General features: G+C 43.6%; 1 protein-coding gene across 1 annotated transcript in view; it reads left to right on the top strand.

Moving 5' to 3' along the window:
- AGBL1 (AGBL carboxypeptidase 1) overlaps nucleotides 1-27,174 on the top strand; it is a 1,055,086-nt gene that overhangs the window by 538,855 nt on the left and 489,057 nt on the right. Inside the window, exon 18 of the mRNA XM_077473970.1 lies at nucleotides 7,086-7,266. Within this exon, the coding sequence (XP_077330096.1) occupies nucleotides 7,086-7,266 (181 nt within the window). The remainder of the gene's footprint in view (nucleotides 1-7,085; nucleotides 7,267-27,174) is intronic.

Genomic DNA, 27,174 nt, shown 5'->3' on the forward strand with positions numbered 1-27,174 from the left:
AAACACAGCCACAGCCAAACACAGGACCTTTTTCATCTGAACCTTAATGGTGGACTTGACTTCATCAGTTTTAGCCACAATGTTCTCATTGTGAGTCGACAAAGAAGGAATTTTTCCAGCTTTATTCAAACAGGTCCCAAAATACGAGGAATCTGCTTGATATGTGATTCGGAGGCCAAAAAGGCATCAAACTTCTTAGCCAACTTCTTCACAAGCTTATTGTTATGCCGTGTACACACGATCGGAATTCCGGACAGAAAAAGACAGATGAGAGCTTTTCATCAGAAAATGCGACCGTGTGTATGCTCCATCGGAATTTGGCTGTCCGAATTTCCGCCAGCCAAAAATTGATAGCATGTTCTCAATTTTCCCAAAATTCCGATCATGTGTATGGAATTCCGACACGCCAAAAATCAGGCATGCTCAGAATCAACCACGAGACAGAAGCTATTGGCTGCTGGCTATTGAACTTCCTTTTTCTAGTCCCGTTGTATGTCACTGTATTCTAAACGATCGGAATTTGGTGTGACTGTGTGTAGGCAAGACAGCTTGAGTGGAACTCCATCGGGAAAACCATCAGAGCTTCTTCCGACGAGAATTCCAATTGTGTGTACGCGCCATTATTGTTAAGTTTCTTAAGAGCTTCAATATCCATGTGGGGTAAATCCACAGCCTTAGCTTCATCACAGTGCTGCTGATCTCCCAAAATGCATACTGAGATTTTGGGCCTTGGTGTAGACTTTAGCCTGACAGTGCCAGAGAAACGCTTGTCCTTTTGGGTGTCATCGTTTTTTTAGGCTGATCTGAAGTTCCACGGATTACAGAAACTGTCTCTTCTTCCTTCTTGACCCCAGTAGAACCTCCCTCACAGCTTCATGGTGGGTATCGTGAGCATGGGAGGGCTGGCAGCGTTAAGCCTGGGGGGCAAGTCCAGTCGAGTGGCCCATTGTACCACCGAATCAGCCCACCATCCATGCCCACCGGGTTTTATAACATGTAGTGATATTATGAAGCAAGACAAATATGACACAGCAATGACAGCATGACCCCGGTCTTGGTAAAGAGCCGATGACGCGGCTCTTTACCCATGCGATTGGCCATGTGAGTGTCCAATAACAGCCAATCACATGTAAATGACAGCATGTAAAGAGAGCCAATCAGGGGCATCTCCTCGCAGGGGAGACTGTACAGACAATTAGGGTACTGATGTTGTCAGTGCAACATGTTGTCAGTGCTGCCCTAGTAGTGCCCATCAGTGACACCAATCAGTACTGCCTTTCAGTGCCACCCATTAATGCCCATCATTGCCACCCAGTGCCCAATTATACTGCCCATAAGTTCCACCTATCGGTGCCACCTATCAGTGCCATCACCTATCAGTGAACTTTAGTGAAGGAGAAAAATTACTTACAATACCTTGAAAAAGTATTCATACCCCTTCAAATGTTCCATATTTTGTCATGTTACAACCAAAAACATAAATGTATTTTATTGGGATTTTATGTGATGGACCAACACAAAGTGGCACATAATTGTGAAGTGAAAGGGAAATGATAAATGATACAAATAAATCTGTGAAAAATGTGGGGGGGAATTTGTACTATACAATACTTTGTAGAACCCCCTTTCTCTACAAGTCTTTTTGGGGATGTCTCTACCAGCTTTGCACATCTAGAGAGGGACATTTCTGCCCATTCTTCTTCTTTGTAAAATATCTCAAGCTCTGTCAGATTGGATGGAGAGCGTCTGTGATCAGCAATTTTCATGTCTTGCCACAGATTCTCAATGGGATTTAGGTCTGGACTGTGACTGGGCCATTCTAACACATGAATATGCTTTGATCTAAACCATCCCATTGTAGCTCTGGCTGTATGTTTCGGGTCGTTGTCCTGCTGGAAGGTGAACCTCCGCCCCGGTCTCAAGTCTTTTACAGACTCTAACAGGTTTTCCTCTAAGATTATCCTGTATTTGTCTCCATCCATCTTCCCATCAACTCTGACCAGCAAAAAGTTGAATTTTGGTCTCATCTGACCAGAGCACCTTCTTCCATATCTTCTCTGATGAATGCTCACCTTGCCCGGCCGGTCAGTTTAGGTGGACGGCCATGTCTTGGTAGGTTTGCAGTTGTGCCATACTCTTTCCATTTTCTGATGATGGATTGTACAGAGCTCCGTGAGGTTTCAAAGCTTGGGAGATTTTTTTAAAACATAACCCTGCTTTATATTTCTCCACAACTTTATCCCTGACCTGTCTCGTGTGTTCCTTGGTCTTCAGGATGCTTGTGTTTGTTCACTAAGGTTCTCCAACAAACCTCTGAGGGCTTCACAGAACAGCTGTATTTATACTGAGATTACATTACACACAGGTGGACTCTATTTATTAATTAGGTGACTTCTGAAGGCAATTGGTTCCTCTAGATTTTAGTTAGGGGTATCAGAGTAAAGGGGGCTGAATACAAATGCCCCTCCCCCACACTTTTCACATATTTATTTGCATCATTTATGATTTTCCTTCCACTTCACAATTATGTGACTCTTTGTGTTGGTCTATCACATAAAATCATCAATAAAATACATTTAAAATTTTGGTTGTAACATGACAGCATGTGGGGAATGTCAAGGGGTATGAATACTTTTCAAGACAATGTATTTACATTTTTTTTTTTTTTTTATTCGGCTTTTTTCATATTTTAGCAAAAAATAACCCCCCCCCCCCCCCCTGTGGTGATTAAATACCACCAAAACGAAAACTCCATTTGTGTGAAAAAAGGACAACAATGTAATATGGGTACGGTGTTCCTTGACAGCGCTATTATCATTCAGAGCCCAGGTTCACACTAACATCGGGAAATAAATCAAGTGAGTACAGATGAACTATTGAGCGATTTCATATTCGCATGTCAATCCCGACTTTGGGGTGCGATTTCAGAGACATCTGTGCGTGTTCCTATACAAATATCTATTGAAATCGCATTCCGAAGTTGCCAAAAGTAGTACAGAAACTACTTTTGGGAATCGGTTTGACACTGCAAGTGGAATCGTTGCGCCGATTGCATGCCAAATCACTCCAATGAGAACCTGGGTTTAGGCTGGGTTCACACTGCAGCGATGCGGGAACGCTGCGAATATACTGCGGGTTCCCGCATCGCATGCCTCCCGGCAGCAGTTCACACTGCCCTATGCGGACTGCTGGGAGTGTCAGTGAAATGTTAATGACACCCCCAGATCAGTTCGCATATCGCAGTGCGATCTGCAAACTCGGACAGGAATCGGATCGCATGGCGTGAACACCCATGCGATCCGATTCTGCTGCGGACCAAAAAAAGGGTCCTGTGCGAGTTTGGGCTGTGTGCGATGCGAATTCAGCCATACTATCTGTATGGCTAAACTCGCATCGCACAGAGATCGGATGTGATTTGCACTGCAGTGCGGTGCGAATCACATCCGATTCTCGTCACCGCAGCAATGTGAACCTAGGCTTAACATGAGAGCACTGAAAGCTGTGAATTGTCCTGGGTAGGAAGGGGGTGAAAGTGCCTGGCAGGCAAGAGGTTAAATGATAAGGCTGAGTGAGTAAGAGACAGAGTAGGATAGAAGAGAGGGAGGAGGGGAGAGTCTGGTCACAGCTCACTCACTTGCACAGTCCCAGCAGGAGCTCACTGGCTCAGTCAGTATCTTCATGTTTAGGATGTGGCTGCCGACTTTAAAGTTTCCCGCCCGCATATCCCCTTTACACAGCACACGGCTGCATTGAGTGTGGGCGGGCACAGGAAGAGAGGGGCGGGCACAGGGAGAGAAGGGTGGGAAGAGGCAGAGCTGATCGTTCTCTCATTAGTGTAGACTAGAGGAGGGCTGTACTGTGTACTCTGCAAGACGGAACACACACACACTCAGCCCTGTGACAGGTGCAGCCAACATCCCTGCCACAGGACACATCGCAGCCGCAGCATGGGATAGAGATCATGGAGGGATCGCTGCAATTTGGCTGTTAGTTCAGGATCCAGCCCCCCCCCCCCCCGCTGGAGCTGCCCAAGCAGTAGCACTTGGCCGGGTCCAGAAACTGCATATGCGCATTTCTGAGCTGGCCGCATAGCGGCCCTTTTACAGGGAATCAGAGCAGCCTGGGGGGAAATTGCCACTCTGCCCCCCAGCCCAGCCCGCCCCTGATCGTGAGAACCTTTGCTGCTCATTATGCACTATCTAGTCTCAGCGACTAGAAAAACTATATATTTTTTTTAAGTAGAGGGCCTAGAGAATAAAATGGTGGGTTTTGCAATTTGATGTCACACGGTATTTGTGTAGTGTTTTTTTTTAACACAAAATGTTGGGGAAAACATATTTGAATTCATTTTAGTGCACATAAACACAATATAATATATATTTTTTTGTAAAATGTAAAAGAGGAAGTTATGCGGTGTAAATAGATACCTAACATGTCACATTTTAAATCTGCACACGCTTGTGGAACAATGCTTTAAGGTAATCACAGAGGACAAGGGGGCACTCTTTACAGCTAGAGGAAAAAAGATTTAATCTTCAAATACTGAAAGGTTTCTTCACAGTAAAAGCTGTGAAAACGTGTAATAGACTCCCTCCAGAGGTGGTTCTGGCTACTCAGTAGATTGCTGTAACCTCCCTGGCGGTATAATTATTTCTGATTTTAGGTGCTGAAAGCGGTACAATTTTGCATGGAAATTTGCCCGTTTATATTGTAGGCCTGTAATTCTTAGGAATAACTCACTTAAATCTGTTCAAACCAGAGTCTAGTAGACATCCCGAGTATGATAAAGTTTATAATATAATAAATAACTATAAATAATGATAACAAATAATAATAAAAACTATTCAATAATGTAATCAAATCCAAAAACACTGAAATTTGCTCATTTGCAGAATTGTCGCTGTCGTTAGATTTAGTGTTTGATGACGGATCTCCCCACAAATCGCTATCGCTCAATTCTGCAAGTGATTATAATTTATTATCGCTGTTTTCTAGTTGGTCTAAAATCACTTTTGACATAAAGGGACACTTTTTGGTTGCTATGGCCAATCTCCAAATCCCAGGCAGAAAAAAAAACAGTATGTATAATATAAAACTGTATGCAGGGCACTGGACAGACCACTAGGGACAAAGGGGGTGTGTATTTTTTTTATACAGTACTGGAATCTGTAAGATTACAGTACTGTATGTGTATTGTGTATTTTTACTTTTTTGAATTTGGCGCCGATCTCCGCTCCCGTGCGTCGTAACGTCACAGGGAACGGAGCTTGGCGGCACTCGGGCACTGTGTGAATCGAGTGGAGGACGGCTCTATCACACAGCGCAGAGGACATCGCTGGATCCAGGGGACAAGGTAAGTAACTTCTCCCTGTATCCAGCGATGCGATCCCGAGTCTGGCTCGGGGTTACTGCTTATAGTAAAATAGTGAAATCCCAGCCCGAGCCAGACTCGGGATTACCGTCAAGGAGGTTAAAGAAGGCCTGGATTATTTCTTAAATGTACATAATATAACTGGCTACTTACATTTATAGGTAAAGTCGATCCAGGGAATATCTGATTGCCTCTCGGGGGATCAGGAAGGAATTTTGCTCCCTGCTGGAGCAAATTGTATCATGCTTTGCTGGGGTTTTTTCACCTTCCTCTTAACCAACTGTGGTTAATAGGATTGTGTATATGAATTTATTTTTATTTTTTTGGTTAAACTAGATTGACTTGTGTATTTTTTTCAAATTGAGTAACTATGTAACGCCAAGCTACCATACTTTAAAATCTCCATAGGTAATGTTTTATAAGCCTTTACAAGTTACCCGTTTAGAATTACACATGAGGTCTGGTACTAGAATTATTGCTTACGCTAAAGCTTGCTGCGATACCTCACATGTGTGGTGCAAACACTGTTTACACATGCGTGCATGACCTACGTATGTCTTCGCCTTTGCATACAAGCACAGGAGGACACGGGCTCTTTACATTTTTTTTTATTTTATGGAAGGGAGCCCCATTGGTCTGGTTTTGGTGCTTCTGCAATCGCATTAGGTGAAGTAAGGAATCTGATGCTCTGGTCTCTCAGTAGCAACCCCACAGGGTCAGAAAATCAGCTGTGCTCCTGTATCTCTGCTTATCTTGCTCTGTATCTTAGGCTCTAGAAAAAAACTGCATCACCCTCCTGCGCACAGTCAATGGCACAAACCAATCTGTATTAACTCCTGCAACACTAAGCAATCTGGATTTCCCAAGCAAAATAATAAAAAGCCCCTTGAGGCTTTGCATTACAGTCTATGGGTTCACCTAACTATGCTATCCCCCTACTGGTCGGAGGATAGTTGTGCAGCACACCATCAATATCTCAGAAGAGGGAGAGAAGTAGATAAAAAGCAATTTCTATGTCTCCATATTGTCCTAGCCCATTACATATTGTCATAGCTGGCTACATTAATATCACAGCGTTAACTATGTATAAGCACTTTCTGTCTCTAGGTTGCTGTATTGCAAACCCTAGAGAGAGGAAGTAGAGAGAGAGGTTCTGGGACCACGAGTCCTGCCATAGAGTTACTGTTGATCCAGACCAGAAGAAGGGATTATTAGGCAAGTGTTCATATGTTTAAATTGACCAAATATACCGACATACCATATTTGTTTTGTAAAGGGGGTTTTTTACCTACACAAAACATGTTATGACTTCCTGTTGTTTCCTTACTTATTTAAGTAACTAAGTAACTGCCCCAAGCTACTGTGTTGTAGAAGGGCTACCAGCTCAAAACCACTTATACAACAGGGATAATAAACGGTGTAGATCATTTGTGGTATGTATAAGTGAAAATCGATTTGTATGACAATGTTATAAATAGACTACACGTAGACATAGTCTAATAAACGCAACATTACTAAAGAGCAAACATTACCTAGAGACATATTAACACCTTCATAAAAGCTCAAATACCGCAATAAATAAACATTGTAAACTTTGTTCATGGATTTTTGAGAACGGTGACTATCAATTATTTTTTAATACTTTGTAAAGATTTGTATCTATAAGGATAAGCTTTGAATTAAATCATTTATCATCTTATTGTTCCTATTGTAGGCAGTCGTCATTATGTGGTTCTCACTGCCCGGGTACATCCAGGAGAGAGCAATGCCAGTTGGGTAATGAAGGGAACACTTGAGTTTCTTATTAGTGATGACCCTATTGCTGAGATTCTGAGGGAAATGTTCATTTTTAAGATCATCCCCATGCTTAACCCAGATGGAGTCATCAATGGCAAGTAAGTAAAGAACTGAAAAAGCATGCCATGGACACCATAAGAATGGCACATGATGTATAAGTATATGTCAAACAAGCAAATCGTTGATGTCTCTTACAACAAACATTCTACTGTGATAAGAAATTATAGAATAAGTTGATTATAGATAAAGGCAATTGTGGTTTGAAAAAAAATCTAGAGGTACTTACAGTCCTTTACAGAAGGTTCTATAGTTATAAAAACAAACATTAGCCATTCAGTGAGTGCAATATTATATTTTTGTGACACTTTCCTTCAAACAGAAGAAAATTCACTACTAATCAATAGGAATGAGCCGAACACCCCCCGGTTTGGTTCGCACCAGAACTTTCGAACGGACCCCAAATTCGAACGAACTTTAGAACCCCATTGAAGTCTATGGGACTCGAACGTTCGAAATTAAAAGTGCTAATTTTAACGGCTAATATGCAAGATACTGTCCTAAAAAGGGTTTGGGGACCTGGCTCCTGCCCCAGGGAACATGGGTCAATGCCTAAAATGTTTTTAAAAATGGCCGTTTTGGCAGGAGCACTGATTTTAATGACGATTAAAGTGAAAAAAAAAAGTGAAATATTCCTTTAAATATGGTGCCTGGGGGGGTGTCTGTAGTATGCCTGTGAAGTGCCACGTGTTTCCCGTGTTTAGAACAGTCCCTGCACAAAATGACATTAAACGGAAATAACACCATTTAAAACTGCTTGCGGTTTTAATGTTATATCTGGTTCCTGCAATATGGTTGAAAATCATTGAGAAAAATGGCATGGGTAGCCCTCCCTGCCCATTACCAGCCCCTTTGGGTCTTGTACGCATATTAAGGGGAACCCTGTACCCATATTAAAAAAAGGAAATGCGTGTGGCCCCCAGGCCCTATATACTCAGAACAGCAGTATACAGGCGGTGCAAACAAGACAGGGACTGTGTAGGTTTGTTGTGTTAAGTTGAATCTGTTTGTCATTTTCAACTGGTACATTTTTAAAGTGTAGCTCCAGTCAAAAAAAATATTTTTAAGCTTTTTGGAAAACATAGGGAAGGGTTATCACCCCTGTATAATTTGTTTTGTCGTCCATCTTTTTTCATCTCACTTGCTGTTGTCTCCTTCCGTTTGCAAGTAGGAGATGTTTGTAAATTGGATGTTTGAAAGTAGGGGCCTGCCCTATATGCTCTGCAGAAATGGCGGAACAGGGTGTTGGTTTTGCCACAACATTGTAAGCCCTCAAAGTGACTCTTGGTGGGCGCTGGAGCGCCCTGCTGTGAACGATTATATCAAGAATTGTAATTACATGCCATTGTTGAACAGTGGTAGAAAAATTGACCTTTGGTGGTTGTGGTGCTGGTGCCACAACACTATAAGTCCTCACCGTTACTCTGGGTGGGCACAGGAAGGGGCCCTCCTGTGAAATATTATATCAAGAATTGTAATTACATGTCCCTGTTAAACAGGGGCAGAAAAATTTGGCCTTAGGCACTGCTGCTGGTGCCACTACACTGCAACCTCTGCCATATACTCTAGTTTTATTGCAGGAATTAGCCCTGCTGCAAAGCATTGCATCAAAAATTGTAATTAAACGCCCCTGTTAAACAGGGGCAGAAAAATTGGTCCTTAGGCACTGGTGCTGGTGCCACCACACTGCAACCTCTCCCATATACTCTTGTTTGATTGCAGGAATTAGCCCTGCTGCAAAGCATTGCATCAAAAATTGTACTTAAACGCCCCTGTTAAACAGGGGCAGAAAAATTGGGCTGATGGCATCAACCAGAACCAGAAATGTTCTTCCAACATATCAGTGGAGGAGGAAGAGGATAGACAATCAACATAACAGGACAGTCACTCAGCATCGGTATAGGCAGTCTTGAAGGGATGTGATATTTCAAAAAAAATTATTCTGTTACATCAGCTTCAGGTGCTTGGTAGCTGCGGGTGATCCAAGACTGATTCATCTTGATGAAGGTCAGTCGATCAACTGATTCGGTGGACAGGCGCACCCTGTGATCGGTAACAAAGCCACCAGCAGCACTGAAGGTGCGTTCCGAAAGAACGCTGGATGCAGGACAGGCCAGTAGCTCAATTGCATACTGTGCAAGCTCTGGCCAGTGATCCATCCTCAAGACCCAGTAAGCCAGAGGATTTTCGGTGGGAAAGGTGTCCAAGTCTGACCTTGCCCCTAGGTATTCCTGCACCATGTAAATCAGACGCTGGCGATGGGTGCTGGAACCGATCATACCTTGGGGCTGCGGACTAAAAAATTGTCTGAAAGCATCAGTCAGACGGCCACCTTCTCCACCGCTCCTTCTGACCGATGCCTCAGCAACACGTTGTCCAGGACCAGGAGTTTGTAACCTCCCAGTCTCTGGGAACGCGTTGCACAGACCTTTCTGCAAGGCCTCCCGGAGATGTCTCATCCTCTGCTCCCTCTGCGATGGCAAGATAAGGTCGGCAACCTTACCCTTGTACCATGGATCAAGGAGAGTGGCCAGCCAGTAATGGTCCCTCTCCTTGATCCGAAGAATACGAGGATCCTTCCGCAGGCTTTGCAGGATCAGGGAGGCCATGCAGCGTAGGTTAGCTGAGGCATTCGGTCCGGAGTCCTCTGGGTCACTAAGGACAACATGATCCGCAGCTACCTCCTCCCAGCCACGTACAAGTCCACGTGTTTCTTGGGACTGTAAATCATCCCTACAAGACTGCTGCTGATGCTGAGTGCCAGCCTCCACCTCCATGCTGACACAATCATCCTCCTCCTTCTCTTCCTCCTCCTCATCCTCTTCCTGTGTGATGGGTGGCACAGCAGGAACACTGTCTGGATAAAGGGGGCCTTGAGAGGCAAGGAAGTCCTCCTCTTCCTGCCTCTGTTCTGCCTCAAGTGCCCTGTCCATTATTCCACGCAGCGTATGCTCCAAGAGGTGGCCAAGAGGTACAGTGTCACTGATGCATGCACTGTCACTGCTCACCATCCTTGTGGCCTCCTCAAACGGTGACAGGACAGTGCATGCATCCCTGATCATGCCCCACTGGCGTGGTGAGAAAAAACCGAGCTCCCCTGACCCTGTCCTGGTGCCGTAGTCGCACAGGTACTCATTGATGGCCCTCTGCTGCGTGTGCAGCCGCTGCAGCATGGCCAACGTTGAGTTCCATCTGGTGGGCATGTCACATATAAGGCGGTTCTTGGGCAGGTTCAACTCCTTTTGGAGCTCAGCCAGCCGAGCACAGGCATTAAATGATCGGCGGAAATGCACACAGACTTTCCTGGCCTGCTTCAGGACATCCTGTAAGCCGGGGTACCTGCCCAAGAACCGCTGCACCACCAGGTTAAGGACGTGAGCTACACAGGGCACATGGGTCAGTTGTCCCTGTCGGAGGGCGGAGAGGAGGTTGGTGCCATTGTCACAAACCACCATTCCTGGCTTAAGCTGGCGTGGCGTCAACCACCTGTCGGCCTGCCCCTGCAGAGCTGACAAAACATCCGCCCCAGTGTGGCTCCTGTCCCCCAAACAAACCAGCGCAAGCACGGCATGGCATTGTTTTGCCTGCGTACTTGCATAGCCCCTGGAACGCCTACGAAGCACCGCTGGTTCTGAGGACAGAGCACTGGAAGAGGCCATGGAGGAAGAAGAAGAGGAGGGGGTGGAGGAGAGAGGTGTGTCACAACCAATAGTAGCATTTTGGAGGCGTGGTGGCGGAATAACCTCCAACACTACTGCACCTTGTCCTGCATCCTTCCCAGCTGCCAGAAGAGTGACCCAATGGGCCGTGAAAGACAGGTAACGTCCCTGTCCATGCCTGCTGGACCATGAGTCAGCGGTAATATGCACCTTACCGCTGACCGCCCTGTCCAGCTAGGCAAGGACATTGCCTTCCACATGCCGGTAGAGAGCCGGAATCGCCTTCCGTGAGAAAAAGTGGCGTTTGGGGACCTGCCACTGAGGAACCGCACATTGTACAAACTCACGGAAGGGGGGCGAGTCTACCAACTGAAAAGGCAGCAGTTGAAGTGCTAGCAATTTAGCCAAGCTAGCATTCAACCGCTGGGCATGTGGATGGCTGGGAGTGAACTTCTTTCGCCGGTCCAGCAGCTGGGGCAGGGACATTTGCCTGCTATAATCGGACGTGGGTGTACCACTAGCAGAGTTCCCGGAAGCACTTGGCTGTGACACACCTAATTCTACACCTTCATTCCTCTCAGAGCAGGTTTCAGAGAGGACTGAAGGTCTAGTGGGGTTGGAGATGCCAGCTGATGAGGAGCAAGGAGAGGTCCGCTTTGTTCTTTGGTGTGGGTCTTTGAGGTACGCTTGCCAACGAGCTGGTCAAGCATGTGGTGCCCAAGCGGCTGATGTTTTGGCCACGCGAGATATGCTTGAGACATATGTTGCAAATAGCAGCGGTGCGATCTGATGCACTCGTCTCAAAAAAGGCCCACACCAAAGAACTTTTAGAATAACGCGCAGAGGCAGCGCCCTGCACAGGCGGAGCTCTGCGGTGTGATTCAGTCGGTGTGCTGCCCCTAAGCTGGCCCCCGGAGGGCATCCTGCCTCGTTGGACATGTGCCTCCTCCTCCTCCTCCTCTCTCCTTCCAGGCACCCACGTGGAGTCAGTGCCCTCATCATCCCCTCCCTCTTCATCGCTGTAGCAAACCTGGCAGTATGCTGCAGCTTGTGGAACATGACTGCCAGATTGCTGTCCTTCTTGAGCATCCCCTCTCTCTGCGCTCACGCTACTGCCTTCCTCTAGCTGAGTGTCATCATCAGAGCCCACAAAACACTGGGCATCCTCCTGGAGCATGTACCCAACACTGTGCTCAAAGAGTTCAGGAGACTCCTCAGGAGGACGTGGTGGGTCTAGGGAAGGAGTCACTGATGATGACATTGAGAGGAGGGAAGACGAGAGAGGATGAGGAGGATGAAGAGGGCTTGGTCATCCACTCTACCAAGTCGTTGGCATGTTGCGGCTCAACATGTCCAGCTGCCGAAAAGAAGGACAAGCGTGTCCCATGGCCACGTGCTGATGACAATGCACCGCGTCCACGACCAGCACTGTTGTCTCTAGACACAGAGCCTGCTTGCCCTCTTTTATCGGCTCGCGCCTGTCTGCCTCTCCTTGCTGGCCTTCCAGACATGGTAATGGCCTGAAGGGAGTTGGGTAAAAAAGCAGTTGGGTAGTGTATATTGTGCTAGAGGCACACAACACCCACTAACTCCTGCAGATGCCTTTATTATAGAACACCAGAGATAAAGGGGTATATACAGATGTATACTGTGCTGTGCTGGAGGCACACACAACTTCCAATAACTCCTGCAGATGGCAAGTGGGCTCAAATAGAGAACAGCTATGTAGGTGGATATAGCGGTATGTACTGGGTACAGAGCACGCAGACAGCACGCACAAGCTCCTAACACTACTGACTGCAAGCTCTATTATAAAAGATAGATCACTAGCTATATAGGTGAGGTGAATATAGCGGTGTATACTGCGGTCAGGGCACGCAGACAACAACCACTACACAACAGCAAGATCGAAAATCGGCCGAAAACGATCGGTGTGTACTGTGTTGAAGGTACACAGAACACCCACTGCTTCAGACGCCAACACACTACACAAGGCCGCCGCGCTGGCGGCCTTATATAGTGTGGGGCATGCACTACACAGCCTGAGCTATGATTGGCCACAGGCATCCTGCCTGTGGCCAATCATGGCTCTCCTCGCTGCTGGCGCTGCGATTGGCCAAGCATGCAGGGTCACAGTGTATGCTTGGCCAATCATGAGCCAGCAATGCACTGCGCCATCGCAGTGCATTGTGGGCCGTGAGCGCCACACGAATTTGGCGCCAACGGACCAAAATGTTCGGACTTCGCCGAACGGACGAACAGCCGATGTTCGAGTCGAACGTATGTTTGACTCGAACACGAAGCTCATCCCTACTAATCACCTACTGGAATTTGATATTCTCTATGGGTTTTAAATGGCCAGTTTAAGACATTAGTAAACCTTATACAAAAACCTCATTAATTATATCACAAGAGCTCATTTATGTATATTAATTAAATATAAAATGCTGTGCTGATTCCCAAACACAAAGTGCAGAAACGTATGTGAAAAGTCTCTAGAATTGAATATCAAAAGTCCACAAGTGAAGTGAAAAGTCTAATTAATTCAGTGCTCAATTTTTTTTTTAAATGTGTGTGCAAAAGAAAAAATGGTGACCGCATCCACTTTTGAGGGGCACAGACAACATCAGGTGTGACGAAACGGCTAGGGTGGAGCCTGATGTGACGTCATTGTGCAGACCGAAAACTAGTGGGAGGCTATTCTGTTGTTACCTGCTGGAGTTTGTTTACAAATGCTTTTTATTCTTTCACATGTGAGTGTTTCTAACTTTTAATACATGATTGAGGAGCTCCTTTTGGGTGTCCCCTGAGATGGTTATGGTATTTTTGGTTAAGGTCCATAAAGACATGGATGAGCGAGTTTGGGGTGGAGGATCTTGGCTGGCCTGCACGGAGTCCTGGCCTAAACCCAATAGAACATCTTTGGGATGAATTATAGCGGAGACTCAAGCCATGCCTTCTCGTCCACATCAGTGCCTGACCTCACAAATGCACTTCTGGAAGAATGGTCAAATAATATTGAACCCTATGGACCCTACGGACTAAGACTGGGATGCCATTAACCACTTCAGCCCTGGAAGGATTGACCCCTTCCTGACCAGGCCATTTTTTGCAATACGACACTGTATAATTTTAACTGACAATTGCGCATTCATACAACTTGGTACCCAAACAAAATCGATGTCCTTTTTTTCCGCACAAATAGAGCTTTCTTTTAGTGGTATTTGATCACCTCTGCGGTTTTTATTTTTTGCGCTATAAACAAAAAAGAAAGGAGATTTTAAAAAAATACAATATTTTTTACTTTCTGCTAGAACACATATCCCAAAAAATATATATAAAAAACAAATGTATTCATCAGTTTAGGCCAATATGTACGGACAATTCGATCGTGTGTGGGCTTCATCGGACCTTTGCTGTCTAAAAATCTGATGAACTTTAGATTTAAAACATGTTTCAGATCTTTCCAACAGACTTGAGTCTGGTCGAAAAATCAGTTTGTCTGTATGCTAGTCCTACGGACGAAAACAGACGCTAGGGCAGCTATTGGCTACTGGCTATGAACTTACTTATTCTATTCCGGTCATACGTCATCACGTTCGAATCCATCTTACTTTGGTGTGCTTGTGAGTGGCGTAGTCCGTTCATTCGGAACAAACGATCAAAAACAGCGCATCAAAGGGACTAGTAGATTGATGTGAAAAAGACTTTAAAATGTCATTTATTAAATGTAAACAATGAACACAGACATCTGATCCCTGCAGGATCTAAAACACATAAAAAACACCAATCATAAAACGGACAGATGTTTGATAATGAAAAGCTCCTCAGATCTCTCAATTATAACTTTGGAAAGGTGAAAACCAAAGACCAATGTGCACAGCTATCGAATGCCTAATGAATGCAATCAATCATCTGAAAGAACCCAGAGCGTTGTATGAAAAGTCAGTGTAAACAAATGGAACAACGTTCCTAGGGACACTCACTTCATAGGTGTTCAATGGGCTGCAGAGCTGATGAGTCCAGTCTGATGACCGAGGGGGAGGTGTTTATTTCAGCTCCATCTGAAGCGTTCGGCTTGGAGGCAGAGGTGTAATGCTGCACGCTGGGTGGTAAGGATCAAGCTTAGTCACCAGATGATATCAGCTGTACACATAGGCAGCTTAGAGAACGCTGCACTGCTTGCAGCGCCGCTTGTCCGAGCGGCTGTGGATCACATGAGAGGCTTGTCACGTGGAAGGCTGTGAAGGGGAAGGTTGCTATGCCGACTCTCCTGCTTACATGTTTCGCGCTCCTGCGCTTTTAGGACCTAGTCCGTCGAAAAGTCCGGTCGTGTGTCGGCATTAGTGACAATTTCAGAAAAAGAAAGAACAATCCTATATAATATAGTCTGTAAATTGTTATATCCGAACATAAAACTTCATGGGGCATCAAAAAAACATTTAAAACTATTTTGTGCTGCTCCTCAATAATCAAAGAAAACAGCGCCTCTTACCAGATCAGGTGGATCTCAAATTATAGAGCTCATGCGAGCACACACAGGAGGGGTAGATTCAGCAACAGATGAAACAATCAGCAATGACAAAAACCTTCCTCCTACTCCCTCTCAGAACTGCTACTGTATTATTTTTCTGGCTCCTCCAATGGAAACACTCCATGCGAAGATGTATATTATGGAATAGAAGAGAGAGGCTTCATGGTGCAGTACTTAAAAAAATTTTATTCAAAAAAAAGTTTTTCCATCGGCACTGACATCCAACACGAGTAGTATACAAACAATTCAAAACAGCCGCGGCTCAAGCTAGCCAGCTGATGCGTGATGACGTCAAGATCTATAGCTCCACCCAATGCATTTTTCCCCGTAGAATGCATCGACTGGGAAAGGAGGCTTATATACTTAGCCCTTGTACACACGGTCGGAGATTCCGACGGAATGTGTCCGATCGGACCATTTTGTCGGATATTCCGACTGTGTGTGGTCTCCATCGGACTGTTTCCGTCGGAGTATCCGACGGACCAAGTTTTCCAACTTGTTGGTAAAATTTTCCGACAAAATGACTCCGATCATGTGTAGAGAATTCCGATCAGACCAAGTGCCACGCATGCTCAGATCAAATTCCTACATCAAAGCTATTGGCTACTAGCCTGAACGTAGTCCCGTCGTAACAAAATAACGTCATCACGTTCTGAACGATCGGATTTTCCGACAATTTTGTCCGACCGTGTATATGCAACAGTTTCAGACAAAATCCGTCTGACATAATTCGATGGACAAAATCCGACGGATTTGGTTGTTGGAATCTCCGACCATGTGTACAAGGGCTTAGATATATTTATGTTGTTTAAAATATTATATTGCAACTTGTTTTTTGTTTTTGTTTTGCTAGTGATACGTAGGATCCGTAGCTTCAAGCCAGATTTTATTTTAATTGTGGTTGTTCTTTCCTGAAGGGGCCCAAAGCAAATGCCCATGGTACCTCTTTGTTAAAAGCCACCATGGAGTTTTACCGGTGTTTTTTACTCCATTGTACTATTTGTTTACCTTCATTTTATTTACAAGTATTTTAACTGTGTACCTCTGGTAACATTGTCAAAAGGCAACATTCTGTCACTTAGTTTCCACTCAGCTCTTTATAACTTGCAGCAGGACGCGAGTTATAATTTACAAAGAGATTTTTTTGGGGGCTGACATGACTTAAACAATGAGAGTTTCTCCTGTGGAGAATTCATTAGATATTCTGCTTCTCTCTTTAATTGATCCCTGAATAACAGACAGTTTGATCTTCCAGTGTTACCTTCTGGAAACATAAGCAGCCCTGCATCCATTTCTACATCCAGAATTTAGGCAAGTCATTAAACAAGTAGAAGCCTTCTCTTCTGCCGCTATAAACATCAATAATATATGATATGCAATCATATGAATCTGCTGCCAAAGGAAAAAAATATTGTAAGTGTTCCTTTCCCAGATGCATCACATTAAAAAAAGATCCAGCCGTGTAAGAACTTGTGATTGTACTTTGGATGGTGCTGTAAACGTTACCGGCTTTAACACTTTTTTTTTTTTTTTATATGATTTTATCTAAAACAGATGAGATCTTATTTTATGCATGGCTGTAATTATATGACAAATTGAAACAGATGAGGAAGTGACACTTGAGAAATGCAGTCATTTTAGAAAAGGTCTTAAAAAGTTCAGTCATTACATACCCACACACATCTCTGATAGGAGCTATATAAAGTTTTTTTTTTCCTACTTTATCTTTATTAAAGTTTTTAAAAAGATGACTACAAAAAGTTGCGTCATTCGCTACCAGCAGGTGAGATTACAATGTACAATCCAAAGAAAAAGGTCATAAATGTAGGTAGTCAGAGATCGATAAAAACATTCAAACGAATAGTTGTATCACAGCATTAGACATTGAGGACTGCACCTGCCAGGGAATTTGGAAACAACTAATACCGCGTACACACGACCGGTTTTCCCATTGGAATAAACTCGAAAGGCTTTTCCGACGGAGTTCCGCTGAAACACAGAAAACGCCTGGTGCATAAAGCACAGCACATACCCATCAGGATGATTTTAGACAGACCTGTAGGTATTTAAAAAGTATACGTTTTTATTGAAAATTTACAAATAGTATATCATAAAGTGCATCATTATAAAAACAATAAATACAAGAAAGCATATAGATTACAGTATTCGCCGTGCATGGGGCCTAGGACAGACAATGGACTGAAGATGACGCCGACATGTTTCGTACTATACGTCCTTTCTCAAAGGCAATTAAGTAATCTCAAATGTACATGTTCTGCTGAAACTGTCGTGCGTACACACGATCACACCAAAGTCAGATCGTTAAGAACGCGGTGACGTACAGCACGTACGACGGGACTAGAAAAAGGAAATTCAATAGCCAGTAGCCAATAGACATATGCATTCGTTTTCGTCTGAATGCATTTTCGTCCAAATTTACGGGTATTTTTGTTATCGTTTTAACAAACGAAAACGAACGTGCAGAATCCGAAAACCGAAAGATCCGACATAAACAAATGCTTTATTTTTGTTTTCGTTGAACAACAGTTTGATATAGATAAGAGATTCGACATGATGCTGACAATAGCGATCTGTGTCCATTGAACCTGTGGTCGAATGTGCCTAACCTTAGCTCTATTAGTCCAAGATTATTCTAAATAGAGAGAAAAGATTTGACATAGAAATGATTTGACATAGAGAGAGAGAGAGAAGATTTGACATAGAGAGAAATGATTCGACATACAGAGAGAAGTTTCAACATTATAGAGACAATAGCAAAAAAGGTTGAATGTGCCTAACCTAACTCTATTAGTCCAAGATTATTCGACATAGAGAGAAATGATTTGACATAGAGAGAGAAGATTCGACATAGAGAGAAAAGATTCAAAATAGAAAAGATTCGACATAGAGAGAAAAGATATGACATAGAGAGAAAATATTTGACATAGAGAGAAATGATTCGACATAGAGAGAGAAGATTGCACATTATAGAGACAATAGCAAAAAAGGTTGAATGTGCCTAACCTAACTCTATTAGTCCAAGATTATTCACCATAGAGAGAAAAGATTTGACATGGAGATTCGACGAAGCAGTCACCGCGAGTGGACATTTATGGTCAAATGCTCCGCCCATAGGCTATAGAAGAATTATAATATTGGTTGATTAGTAATAACAATGAATAAATATAATTATTACTAGTGTCATACAACATTCGAATTCTACTATAGCTTGTAGGTGGAACAATCGACCAGAAATGTATGATTGCGGCATTGTGCAGTTTAGCTGCTCCGTCAAATCTTCTTAGAACATTCAACAGACACCATGAGCCTTCAATGACAGATTCAACCTTAATTATTTCGGATTTTCGGATGAATGCATTTTTTTTTAATGAAACAAAATAAATAAAAACAAATTTCAGGAGTAACTAAATAAATGTATTTTTCAGATGAAAACGAAATTCTGAAACAAAATATTTAGTGTGCACATGTCTAGTAGCCAATAGCCTACGTCTCGTACTTGCTTCAGAGCATGCGTCGTTTTTGGTCTGTCGGAACAGCCTACAGACGAACGGTTTTCCCGATAGGAATAGGTTTCGTCGGAAAGATTTAAAACATGTTCTATTTCTAGGTCTGTCAGAATTTTCGCACAAAAAAGTTAGATGAGGCATACACACGATAGTCACTTCCAGTCACGGCCGAGATTAGAAGGTGTGTATATCGATAAGCTCTGGAAGTCATTTCTTGCAGAATATCACTTGCTTTTAATGTGCATGTATGTTAAAAAAAAAAAAAAAATGATATTGTACTACTACACTATAAGGAATATTTGTTATCATACGTGGCTGTTGTTGACCGGAGGCGAAGAGAGGCCCTAGCGATCTATTGGGGGGAATTACTTAATTTCAAGTGCACTTTGCACTTGTAGTTTGCACTTGTAGTGCAAAATGAATTTGCCTTTCGTAAATAACCCACTTTGCTACAATGTAAAGTAGTGAGTGTACAGCTTGTATAAATGTGTAAATTTGCTATCCCCTGAAAATAAGTCAACACGCAGCCATGTCTAAACCACTGGCAACACAAGTGAAAATTTCCAAATTGGGCCCAATTAGCCATTTTCCCTCCCCGGTGTTATGTGACTTAGAGTCATAAGGTCTCAGGTGTGAATGGGGAGCAGGTGTGTTAAATATGGTGTTATCGCTCTCACTCTCTCATACTGGTCACTGGAAGTTCAACATGGCACCTCATGGCAAAGAACTCTCTGAGGATCTGAAAAAAGAATTGTTGCTCTACATAAAGATGGCATAGACTAGGGGGAAGCAATCTCGACCCTCCAGCTGTTTTGAAATTACAAGTTCCATGAGACATTGCAAGGCCCTGACAATCACAGGCATGACTCCTAGAGGCAGAGGCATGATGGGATTTGTAGTTCCACCACAGCTGGAGTGCAAAGGTTGCCTACCCCAGGCATAGACTATGAGAAGATTGCCAGGACCCTGAAACTGAGCTGCAACATTTCAGATCTACCCCTCAGATTTATGGCGACTGCACCTCCAAGTGCACTTTCAGTGCAATTTTAAGTGCACTTTGCACTTGTAATGCAAAGTGGATTTGCGTTTCATAAATAACCCCCACTGTATATAAAATTGTTATTTTATTTTATATTATTTGCCGCTTTGCACAACTTATATTCTGGCTGCACCGGTGATTTGGTTACACTACTCAATATGGTTATCTCATTATTTATATATGAAATTGATATTTTATTAATTTTTTGTCTGCACTAGCACTGCTGACTTGTGTTTAGTACTCACCTTGCACACTATTGATTCATTTTATTTTCACATGTATTATTTGTAGTAGTGTTAATTTGTGGTTGATACCTAGTTTATCTTTGCATTTGGAGTCTTTATATTAGTTTTTTTATCGTGTTCACAGTCTTTGAATTATTTTCAGCACCGGTGATCTGGGTTCACTACCCAGTAGGGCTATCTAAAAACCTTTATATCTGTGTTTTTCTTTTTATCGTTCCTAATTATTTATTTGGGATTATTTTTATTTGGTGTGGAGACATATTATACCTTTTGCTGGAACTTATTGGATTTCTACTTTTGAAATTTAATTTGAGGTAGCGCCACATTTTTTATCTTTCCTTTTATCTGAGAATAACAATTTTTGAAGTGCAATTAAATTAAAAATGTAAAACATATGCCCCATACACACGGTCGGACATTCCGACCACAAAATCCGTCGCATTTTTTCCCACGGATTTTGCCCGAAACTTGTCGCACAAAGTTGTCGGAAAATCCGATAGTTCGGAACGAGGGGACGTACAAAACATACAACGGGACTACGTAGAGGCCACTAGCCAATAGCTTTCGTCTCTAAATTTTTCTCAGCATGCGCGGCACTTTGTGCATCGGAATTCTCTATACACAATCAGAAAAAGCCCGATCGAATTTTGTTGTCGGAAAATTTTAGATCCAGATCTCAAACTTTTTCCGTCGGAAATTCAGACAGAAAAAGTCCGATAGAGCCCACACACGATCGGATTTTCCGACAACCTAATCTGATTGGACTTTTTCCTTCGGAAATTTCCGACCGTGTGTATGAGGCATTATGCCGCGTACACACGACAGGACTTAAGTCCGGCAGACTTTCGACGGAGTTCTGACGGAGTTCTGACAGAGTTCTGACGGACTTTCCGAATGAACGGACTTGGCCACACACAATCACACCAAAGTCCGACGGATTCGAACGTGATGACGTATGACTGGACTAGAATAAGGAAGTTCATAGCCAGTAGCCAATAGCTGCCCTAGCGTCGGTTTTAGTCCGTCAGACTAGCGCACACACACGAGCGGATTTCTGGGTCCGGCAGAGTTCTGTCGGAAAAATTTGAAACATGTTCCATTTCTAAAGTCTGTCAGACTTTTGCAAATCAAAAGTCTGCTGCAGCCCACACACGTTCGAATAGTCTGCCGGAATCATTCCGTCAGACTTTTGATGTTGAAAAGTCTGGTCGTGTGTACGGGGCATTAGTCTTATCCAGGGCATTTTTTTCTCAGAGAATAGGTGCTGGTCGCCCACTCCCGGTGACACCCTTGTTTCAGTCCCTTACCCATCTTTATGCATCGTCCCTTGTCTCCGCTCCCTTACCACCTCCCAGTAACAACCCCCTTCCAGCATACAAAACCAATTATCATTTTGCTGAATTTGCTAATGATAACAAGAAAGGCAGTAAAATAGATTCCCCGCAGCCAACAATGATAGATCCTCCCCAGCAAAAATAATTTCCCCTGCAGAAACAATAGATCTACCCCAGCTACAATAGACCCCCACCAGCAACAGTAGATTTCCCCCTACAACCAGCAGGACCTCCAGGAGCCAGCAACTTAGGGCATTCCTGGCGCAACAATATTTTCAATGCATTCCCAGGACACACCAGCTGTGCCGGGATGACTGATGCAACGTACACTGGACTTTTCGACGGACTAGGTCCGACGGTCTTCCTGACAGACTTTCTGAACGAAACGGATTTGGCCACACAGGACCGGACTAAGTCCATTCAAAAGTCCGTTCGTTTTGACCGTGAAGACGTAAACGGTACTAAACAAGGAAGTTCGATAGCCAGTAGCCAATAGCTGCCCTTGCCTCATATTTGGTCCGTTGGACCAGCATACAGATGAACAGTTTTCACGATTTGTAGTCCGTCGGACTTGAGTCCGTCGGATAGTTTTGAAACATGTTTTTTTTCTTGGTCCGCCGGACTTTTGGGAAGAAAAAGTCAGCTGGAGCCCACACACGATCGAATTGCCCGATGGATTCCAGTCTGTTGGACCAAGTCTGCCAGAAAGTCCGATCGTGTGTACGCGGCATGATTCCCATGCACATGTGCAGGATGATGTCATCCCCAACCAGCCCATGGCCCAGAATGTGCACCTGGAAATAACCTGGGGAGAAGATGACAATGGCCGGCAAGAAATGTAACCACTGCATTGTTGGAAGTTTAAAGTGCATATTTTTGGGAATTTCGTTAGTTAAACTCCTGTGCACAATGGTGGGAGCTACGTCAACCTGGCCTAGCCAGTTAAACTACCAAAGAGTCCAAACCCAGAAGGAAGAGCAGGAACAAATGAACGTGTCTGCTACGAATAAGAGAGTTGACAATACAGTGGTGGAGGGGATCGCTTGCAAGCTAAAATGCTGTGCATACTAGTGCATTGTGGTTTAAAGCTTCTCAGGTCTCATTTTAGTGTTTTATTTTTTGTGGAGGTTTAATTATGCTTTACCCTCTTCTGGACCACCCCACGCAGATATATTGTGGCAGGGCGGCCCTCCTGGGCAAAATCACATACCTGTTTGTGATTTCTAGTTCCAGGTCTGGAGTGCACACACGCGCCGCCGGCGACCCATTCCTCCTGTGATTGGACACAGCGGGAGCCAATTGGCAGGTCCGGCAGACCTGATGTTCACCGGCACCCTGTGATCGTTCATGAGAGAGGCAGAACGGCAGTCTGCCCATGTACACAAGGCAGATCACCGTTCTGTGAAAGAGGAAGATGGAGATCTCAGCAGGAACATAGATCTCTGTCTTCCCCCAAAGCACCCCCCCCCCACACAGCCACAGTTAGAAAGCAATCCCTAGGGACACATTTAATCATTTGATCGCCCCTGATGTTAACCACTTCCTTGCTGGTGTCATTAGTACAGTAACAGTGCATATTTTTTTTACCACTGATCACTGTAATATTGTCACTGGTCCCCAAAAACTGTCAGTGTCAGGTGTCTGATTTGTCTGCCACAATGTCGCAGTCCCACTAAAAATCATTAGTAGTAAAAAATAAAATAAAAAAAATATTCCATAGTTTGTAGACACTATAACTTTTGTGGAAACCAATCAATATACACTTACTTGGATTTTTTTTTACCATTAGCCTAAATTGATGTAGAAATTTGATTCCCTTCCTGCCCCAACATAACTGCGCATCAGTGCACAAAGCAAGGTCCATAAAGACATGCATAAGCCAGTTTGGGGTGGAGGAACTTGACTGGCCTGCACAAATTCCTGACCTCAGCCTGATAGAACACCTTTAGCCCCCGTACACACGGTCGGACATTCCGACAACAAAATCCATCTGATTTTTTCCGACGGATTTTGTCCGAAACTGGTGTTCCATACACATGGCCGGACAAAGTTGTCGGAAAATCCGATCGTTCGGGACGTGATGACGTTTGTTTGTTGTGACGGGACTACGTTGCGGCTAGTAGACAATAGCTTTGGTCTCATAATTTGATCTGAGCATGCGTGGCACTTTGTCCGATCGGAATTCTCTACAAATGATCGGACAAAGTCCAATCAGATCATGTTGTCGGAAAATTTATATCCAGCTCTCAATCCTTGTTGGTCGGACATTCCGACGGAAAAAGTCAGATGTAGCCCAAACATGGTTGGATTATCCGACAACACGGTCCGATCAGAATTTTCCGTCTGAATTTCCGACCGTGTGTACAAGGGCTAAGGATGAATTGGAGAGGAGACTGCGAGCCAGGCATTCTCATCCAACATCAGTGCCTGAAATGCGCTCCTGGAAGAATGGCCAAACCTTCCCATAGACACACTCCTAAATATTATGAACAGCCTTCCCAGAAGAGTTGAAGCTGTTAGAGCTGCAAAGGGTGGGCCAACTCAATATTGAACCCTACGAACTAAAGCCCCGTGCACGCGATCAGATTTTACGCTGGGAATTGTGTGATGACAGACCGTTGGCCAAATCCGACCATTTGTACCCCCACCAGACAATTGTTGTCAGACCTACCGCCGACAAATGTTGGATGGCAAGATTATAAATTTTCCGTGGACAACGGTCTGTTGTTAGATTTTCGTAATGTGTGTACACAATTCTGTCACACAAAAATTCCAAAGTACAAACACGCATGCTCGGAATCAATGCTCACCAAACATGACATTAGTAGAAGGTGCCCAAAGGGTGGCGCTCAAGAGCTGAAACTCCAAGTAGTACGCCACTACGTTCGTGTTTGTTGTCCAAGACAAGTTCATGGCACACGCCCTTCGGACAAATGTTTGGCGCTTTGTCTGCGGAAAATCTGATCATGGGTATGAGGCTTAAGACTGGGATGCCATTAAAGTGCATGTGCGTGTAAAGGCAGGTGTCCCAATACTTTTGGTAATATACTGTATATAGGTATATGTATTGCAGTCTTGATGTGGTTAATACAAGAAAGGACTTTGCTCTCTTTGGAAACTGCATCTAGGCATTGCATGCTATTATTAAGCCTATGATCTACCAGAACTTACAAAAGAACTACTTTGATAAAAAAAGAAATAGCCACATAGAGTATATTCATTTCAGCCCCACAATGGAATTTCTCACTTTTGGTTCACATTGGGATTGATTTTCTAAAGGCAAATAGGCTGTTCACTTTCCAAGGGAAGTTGCTGTGTGCATGGGAATGTTCCCCAGAGCTTAGTGGATGGGGTGAAATTTTGCTTTGCAAAGAATACCCAATCACATACACAAACAACAAATTCAGTTTTAGAATTCTATAATGATATTTAGGACATTAACCGCTTCCCAGCCGATTCATGCAGATATACTGCGGCAGAAGGGCACGTACAGGCAGGATCACGTACCTGTACGTTGCCCTTTAGGAGGCGGCTTGCCGGTGCGCGCGCCCGCCAGGAGCTCCGTGACCATGGGTCCCGTGGACTTGATGTCTGCGGGCATACCTGCGATTGTCTCACGGTGAGGAAGAACAGGGAGATCCTAATGTAAACAATCATCTCCCCGTTCTGCCTAATGACACTGTCACTGATCACAGCTCCTTGTAATCGGGAGCGGTGATCAGTGACGTGTCACACACATTCCCTCCCCCCACAGTTAGAATCACTCCCTAGGACACACTTAACCCCTACAGCTCTACCTAGTGGTTAACCCCTTCATTGCCAGTGACATTTACACAGTAATCAATGCAAATTTTATAGCATTGATCGCTGTGTTAATGCCAGTGGTCCCAAAAATGTGTCAAAATTGTCCGATGTGTCCGCCATAATGTCACAGTCAGGATCAAAATCACTGATTGCCGCCATTACTAGTAAAAAATAAAAAGATCAATGAAAATGCCATAAAACGATCCCCTATTTTATAGACACTATAACTTTTGTGCAAACCAATCTATACACGCTTATTGCGATTTTTTTTTTTTTTTACCAAAAATATGTAGAAGAATACGTATCGGCCTAAACTGAGGGGAAAAATGTTTTTTTTTTTTTTTTACATTTTTTGGGGATATTAATTATAGCAAAAAGTAAAAAAAAAAAAAGTTTATTTTCAAAATTTTCGCTATTTTATTGTTTATAGCGCAAAAAAAAAAAAAAACGCAGAGGTGATCAAATACCACCAAAAGAAAGCTCTGTTTGTGGGGAAAAAAGGACGTCAATTTTGTTTGGGAGCCAAGTCGCACGACCGCATAATTGTCAGTTAAAGCGACGCAGTCCCGAATCGCAGAAAAGTGCTTTTGTCAGGAAGGGGGTAAATTTTTCCGCGGCTGAAGGGGTTAATCTGCATTGATGGCAACCTCAGAAGTACCAAACAGCAGATAGACAAATATTATTGAAGGATCAGAAACGTGTATCATGAAATAAATTGTTTGCTTTTTATTTTTTCCCCATTTTAGCTGATTTCACGCTGTTTTATTTTGCATTGTTCTGCCACCGGGGCTAAATAAAACAGTAGACATTACAGAAACGCACACAGAAAAAAATAAAAATATGCTAAACAATGTATTTCCCGCTGCCCATCTTCCCATCTTCATATCTCTGCAAGCGGCGGCGGCGGCGGCCAGAAGATGATACACACAGATGTTAATAACCAGAACTCCCCACATAGTGTGCTGGGAACTTAAGTGCAGTCTGCTGAATGATATCCCAGCCGTTCGCTACATTATTTATTAGTTATGCTTCAAAACAGCCTCTTTTATGAGTTATTAGTTTCATATTTCCACCGCCACCATTTTTTTCTTTTTTTTTTTTTGTAGGCAACGCGAAAAATCTAGCATTTATCTGTAACCCCTGGAACATTATTTGGGTACTCGGCATTCTAAGAACATTAAGGTGTCAAAATTATAGGCGGAAAACAATAAGAGGAGCAAAGGAAAAATAAAATTGTTGACCATAGCCACTAGAATTTCATTTTCAATTCCCAGCTTAATGGAAAAATTTAACTTGAAATATATGTTGTTGCTAAGGACAACATATCCACCTAACCATGTACCAATTTTAATAAATAAAGCACAAAATGTAATTTTTGTTGAAGTACTTTTTCCCGCTGAATTCTCCCCCCGGCTTTTCACCTCTGTTTGACCAGAACATATACTTATAAATGTGTCCAGATATAACTATTTCTAAGAGAAAAGGGATTTTGTTTTTGGCATGGTTAAATTACATTTGTTTGCTAGTTTAATTTCTTTTGGTCTCATACTGGAAACACATGACATAGCAATTGGTCATTATATCTGGGTAGTACCAGAAACCATGGGCATAGCATAAGGGGTTGCAGGGGTCATAATTGTAACCCCGCCCCTAGCTCCAGAGGGCCCCTACAGCCTCCCTGACATATTATCTTCTCCTCCACAAAATCCAGCTCTGATCTGCCCTAGGGCCACACAGCCCAGTACTGGGCTTCTGCTTTGCCTTCCACAGTCCACACCCCTCCATTCTCATTGGAGAAGTTGTGAGC

The sequence above is a fragment of the Lithobates pipiens genome, unplaced genomic scaffold, assembly GCF_037356315.1.
Source record: "Lithobates pipiens isolate NorthernLeopardFrog02 unplaced genomic scaffold, aLitPip1_a1.2 Scaffold_8, whole genome shotgun sequence".
Taxonomy (NCBI): domain Eukaryota; kingdom Metazoa; phylum Chordata; class Amphibia; order Anura; family Ranidae; genus Lithobates; species Lithobates pipiens.